The sequence below is a fragment of the Malus sylvestris genome, chromosome 12 (assembly GCF_916048215.2).
Source record: "Malus sylvestris chromosome 12, drMalSylv7.2, whole genome shotgun sequence".
Classification (NCBI taxonomy): domain Eukaryota; kingdom Viridiplantae; phylum Streptophyta; class Magnoliopsida; order Rosales; family Rosaceae; genus Malus; species Malus sylvestris.
Genome location: NC_062271.1, coordinates 11,189,390 through 11,194,803, shown reverse-complemented (window position 1 = coordinate 11,194,803; position 5,414 = coordinate 11,189,390). Strand labels below are relative to the sequence as shown.

General features: G+C 36.1%; 1 protein-coding gene across 3 annotated transcripts; it reads right to left on the bottom strand.

Moving 5' to 3' along the window:
• Window positions 1-469: 469 nt before the first annotated feature.
• LOC126592969 (protein ALP1-like) lies at window positions 470-5,414 on the bottom strand. Of its 3 annotated transcripts, XM_050258798.1 has the most exons (5): window positions 5,154-5,414; window positions 3,475-3,523; window positions 2,854-3,365; window positions 2,543-2,768; window positions 1,859-2,458 (listed from the first exon to the last, which is right to left on the bottom strand). In XM_050258798.1, exons 3-5 carry the CDS (start codon window positions 3,361-3,363, stop codon window positions 2,007-2,009), a joined length of 1,188 nt encoding a protein of 395 aa, XP_050114755.1. In that variant the 5' UTR covers window positions 3,364-3,365; window positions 3,475-3,523; window positions 5,154-5,414; the 3' UTR covers window positions 1,859-2,006. The 3 variants fall into 3 exon arrangements, with proteins under 3 accessions (XP_050114757.1, XP_050114755.1, XP_050114754.1); XM_050258797.1 differs by lacking the exon at window positions 3,475-3,523; XM_050258800.1 differs by lacking the exons at window positions 1,859-2,458; window positions 2,543-2,768; window positions 2,854-3,365; window positions 3,475-3,523 and adding exons at window positions 470-1,263; window positions 1,442-1,788 and having other exon boundaries at window positions 5,154-5,393.

The following is a 5,414-nucleotide window of genomic DNA, read 5'->3' as shown; positions in this document are numbered from 1 at the left end:
ATATGGACAAGTTGATGAAACAAAAGGGAATAAGTTTCAAAATGAGTCACAACATATGGTTTAACAACAAGACAATCCAAATTCAACATCTCATGTAACAATATTGCTCTATGTAGTTTTGATAGAGAATTATATCAACCACCTAGAAGGAATGGTTGAGTATCTATATCCATAGTAGGAGCCATGCTTCCACTAAAGACTTAGATAATTCTTATATCACTACATTAAGGCCTCGTTTGGCAGCTCGGACTGTACTGACTATTTCTGTCGGATAGGATAAATAGCCACCGGATAGTACTGACTAAATTAGTCGGGCGTTTGGTGCAGTATCGGATTAATGACCGTATTATTTATACTGTGTTTGGTATTGAACCGGATAGGACAAGAGAAAAAAAAATTAACAAATCTTTCTTTGTTTGTTGAACTTTTCTCATATTTATACCTATTGAAAACCACACAAATTTTCAAATAACAAAGAAACATAGTAAATTCCATACATCAAATTCAAAATATTTTCCAATAACATAAAAGAAGGTTCACAAAAAACAACTACAAGTCATTACGTTATATAGATTAATCCAACCACATATCCAAGTTCATAAAATATACAAATGCAAGTTGATTTCACTAAGAAACAGTTTGTCCAAATAGCCAAAACATATGCATGCTGCTTTTAACAAAATATATGCATGCTGCAGCTCTTAACAAAAGATATGCATGCTGCTTTTAACAAAATATATTGTTGTTGAAATGTCAATTGCGGTTACTTTGTCCAAGTAACATGAGTACGAAAGCTTTTTTCATTGCACCATCCAAAGACAAGAATTTCCTCTCATTCTGTGGCTTTTCGAAAAGAATATTGAGTGCCTTGATTTGATCCTCAATAGACAAATCCATCTTTGACAATTCTGAAGCAATCTCAGGTTTTGGATCCACTCCTTTCCCAAAAGCAGCTTGTAAAACTTCACCCAACTTATCCACTGATTCAGAAAGCATTTCTTTAAATGCCACAGCAAGATCATTATCATTAGCAGCTCTCTTCCTTTTCCGGGTACTTGAACTGCTTGACCGTCGAGCAACAGAAGGAGAACTAGTCTCCACCTCATCTTCATCTTCATCTTCATTAATGTGCTCTGGCTCATTCATCATCTCAGTAGGAGTTGCTGCTCCTACTCCAGTTGCTCGGTCTTTCCCAAAAATAACATTCAATCTGTCATACAATGGAAACGATTTTCCTATCCAGCCCTCTGCTTCTTTGTTAACCTGCAATGCGAAAACAAATCACACTATCCATAAAATACAAATAATCTTATTTTGTTCCAGAATGGGGCTAGATGATATGGTTTGGTAGACACAATCATACTATTAAATTGTATGTAAAGGAACATGTTAAGTAATCAAATATGTAAAGTTAAATTCTAGTATTAAGTTACAGAATTACCTTCACATATGACTGCCATACTTCATTGCTATCAACCTCAATACATTTTCGTACATCATTCCATGCAAAACCAGTTTTATTAACCATGTCATAAACTATTGCATAATCTTTTTTCCACCTCCTCATTTTGGACTCAATATGTGGAACTGCCTTTATATTGGCATTAGGACATTTCAAATTAATTGCAGTTTCAAATTGAGCCATTGTTCCGGGTTTGAAACAACCGTTATCACATCGCAAATTCTTAACAACTGCATCCTCAAGTATGGATAGCAATGCATCTTCTTCATATTGTTTCCAAACCCTTCTACTTCCTTTTGGTTGACTACTTTGTTCACTTTCCATTCCTATAATTACATACACAATAAGATAGCATATAATCAACAGTGCATAGAATTAATAGTAAGTGAAAAACCATAAGCAAATCATCACACTTTTTAAATAAATACATAACCAGGTCACACTTTGTTAAGTATCATAACCAAATACATAAGAAATCACTATTTGTTCAAATAACAAACCATAACCAAATGACAACATGCATATGTAAGAAAATTTAATCAAATCACACTTGTGCACGCCACTCATTGTACATATTCATAGCCAAAGTGTTTCTCCATGCAGTCCATTCTTGTGTAGGTTGAACACTCTCAATCATATCTTCATCATCATCACTACTTTCAGATTCGTCCAAGTTTAGGATTTCATTTTCTATTGGATCAGTTGACATATGCCTTCTAATAAGATTATGTAATAGGCAGCAGGCTGTCATAATTCTAAGTTGTGTTTTAATTGGGAAAAATGATGGACCTCTTAAGATACTCCAACGCATCTTAAGTAGTCCAAAACATCTCTCAATGACATTTCTAGCTTGAGCATGTTTCATATTGAAATACTCCTCATGATTAATCGGGAGTCTTCTATTTCTCCACTCCGAGAGATGGTAACGCACTCCCCTATACGGTGCAAGGTATCCTGGACCATTTGTATACCCACCATCCACAAGGTAGTAACACCCTAACACATCAAAAAATGTATATTACTATATATAAGAAAAATGAGGATTCAAATTACTAATATAAACAAAAAATCTATTGTTACCCGTGGGAACTTTTAATCCCGATGGTCTACTTATCGCATCTCGGAGTACTCTAGAATCAGAGGCCGACCCTTCCCAACCTGGGTACACAAATATAAAATTCATGTCCAGATTACAAACTCCCAACATATTGGTCGCAATCTCTCCCTTCCTCGATCGGTATCTTGGTTTATCTCGCTCAGGGACATGAACGTTAATGTAAGTCCCATCCAATGCCCCCAAGCAATTCTAAAAAAAATCATTAACATTAGTACGCTCAATATATTTAATTACATTAATTTTAGAAGTAATTTTTATAAAATATGAAGAATACCTCAAACCAACTCCATTTAGGATCTGGGTAGGCATTAGGAATGGGTTCTGGCACTTTCAAAAGTCTACCTTGTAGCCTTAACACTCCATGTAGAATGGAATTGAAATACCTACTTATGGTCTCCCCCGATCGACAAAACCTACTCCCAATTGTACGATTCTTGACATGATGTGCAAGTATATGCAAAAACATGCAAACTTGTTCTTCCATTGTCACTACACCATCCAATTTTACTCTACCGTCGTCACGAAGCATCTGACATAAATAATGGAATGTTCTTCTATCCATTCTAATTTGGTTCACACATTGAACATCATCATATCCTATTATGCTATCTAAATAGGCTGACCCTACCATTCTCCTAACAAATGTGCGATTTCTAAGTGCAAGTTGCCGATTCCGCCTTCTAGCTGAATTATGATTCATCATAAACCACATCATCAACCAAGTCACAATATTCAAGTACCACAACTTAACAATGAAGCATGCCACAATCTTTCTTTCATCCATGTCTAGTGAAAACATAAAATAACATTATTAGATAGTGGCAAAAAATTAAGTAACTGGAGCATGAATGCATAATAACACTGAAACGGAAGGAAACATGTTAATAAGTCCTACCAAAAAATACATGCGCCAACAGATAAGATGAGAGAGCTCATTCAAAAATCTAGAATGGCCAATAAACAAGAAACAACGTTAAATTCAGCCACAAAAAACATGAAAGCAAACAAACACAAGAGAAATTGATGAAAGCTGCCTAACCTTCTTATCAGAAACAAAAGAGCAGAAGTTTCTTTGGAATCACATAAGCAAGAAGCGAAACTGATGAAACGCCCTACCAACACTATAATACAAAATGGCTGATTGTCTCATCAACCCTGAACAGTCAATACCCATTTGGGACAATTGTCTCCCTAATTCCCAAGAGGTCAATGGTCATATCTAGTTAAGTAGCGAAGAAGCTCATTGTCCAGCTACAACTTCTACCAACACCAAACAAAAGCCAACTAAAATTGTTTCACCAGTACCCCAACATTGAAAGCCTTTTGCTTTTATCTCAAAGTCCCAGTTTTTCTATTCCTCAACTGAACCCGCATAAAAGCTAATAAGCCTAGGACTCCAAAGCAATACACTCAATACAAATAGCTAGCTTCAAAAGAGTCTTTAAAGATGATGTGATATAGGAAAGTAAAAGCTGCATCTCTGTGGTAACAAATTTATCAGCCAGTATCAACTATCAAGGTTATAAATGAAGAATTGCGTGGAAAATAATCTAGAGGACTAAACAAGAAGCAAAGAACCACAGAGGTACTTAGTGTAACAATCACAAGGTAGCAATGTGGTGTCATGTGAGCAGCCATTAGGGAACAAAATGCACAGCGCTCAATGTCACCAACAGGATAAAGGACTATAACCAATCGCATAATTTGGTTCCAATGGTATAAATGTAGCTTCTACACAACCTGAAAACAGGTTTCACATCTGCCACATCATCAATTTAATGAATTCATACGATAAAATAGATGAATAATATAAATTGATATGATTCCAAAACCTCAGGATTTAATGTAAGAAAATTAATATTTCATGATCCATTTTGGAAAATCACCTAAATTGATTAAGAATGTAAAATGCAGTTGAGCCATTTCTTTATTAATCAACGGATGAACAACAGTGGACATGTAAGATTTCAAATCCTTGCTATGAGTGGACAATTTATATGTTGAAGCTCTATCCCTAACAGCAAAATTTAACAAGTTCAAAAAATTCCAACCGAAGCCTAACTCACACTTTTCCAAGACGTCCAAACAGGTACAATTTAGGGCCTTGTTAAATTTTCCAAGACGTCCAAACAAGTTCAAAAAATTCCAACCGAAGCTATAACTTATGGCCGTTTCTGAGAACATTTGTAGACTTGGCAAAAAGCCGAGTCCGAGTGGAAAGGAAGGCGACAGCAAAACACAAGGGAAACAAGAGTTGAGTCTAAAACACAAGGAAGGCTACCCAATCATTAATTCTAATTAAAGTTAAACACCAACAACAAACCCAGAAGAAGAAAATTGAAAACCCTAAAATTCGACCCCAATAGCAAACCCTAAAATTCAAAAATTCTAATTAAAACACAAATTTACATAATCAATTGCATAATTAGAGAGAAAATAATAACTAGATTCAATCAATTGCAAGAAAAATAGGAGGAGGGGGAAGAATAGAGGGAGGGGCGGAATCCCAGAATAAGAAAATTGAAAAGACGAAAATGTGATTCAAACGAAGAAGAAGACTGTGAGAAGACATACCTGGGATGAGAAAGATGGCGCCTGGAGAGGAAGAGAGAGTGCCTGGAGCGGAAGAATTCGTCTGGAGAGGAGCGGAAGAATTTGTCTGGAGAGGAAGTGGAAGACTGCGTCGGGAGAGAAGAGAGCCCGACTAATTATACCGTGAAAATGGGTGGTATAAGCAAGCGGGTACACACCGTGTAAAAAAGGTGGGCCCGGATTATTTAATCCGGTGCTTATTTAATCCGAACTGTCACCAAACACCGTACACCGTATTATTAG

Bases quoted from the DNA above. Each gene is read 5' to 3' on its own strand.
- LOC126592969 (XM_050258798.1), bottom strand. From the start codon at position 3,363: ATGGATGAAAGAAAGATTGTGGCATGCTTCATTGTTAAGTTGTGGTAC. The intron at 2,769-2,853 runs GTATTCTTCATA...GATTTTTTTTAG, and splicing joins CTAAATGGAGTTGGTTTGAG to AATTGCTTGGGGGCATTGGA. The intron at 2,459-2,542 runs GTAACAATAGAT...TTGATGTGTTAG, and splicing joins GGGATTAAAAGTTCCCACGG to GGTGTTACTACCTTGTGGAT.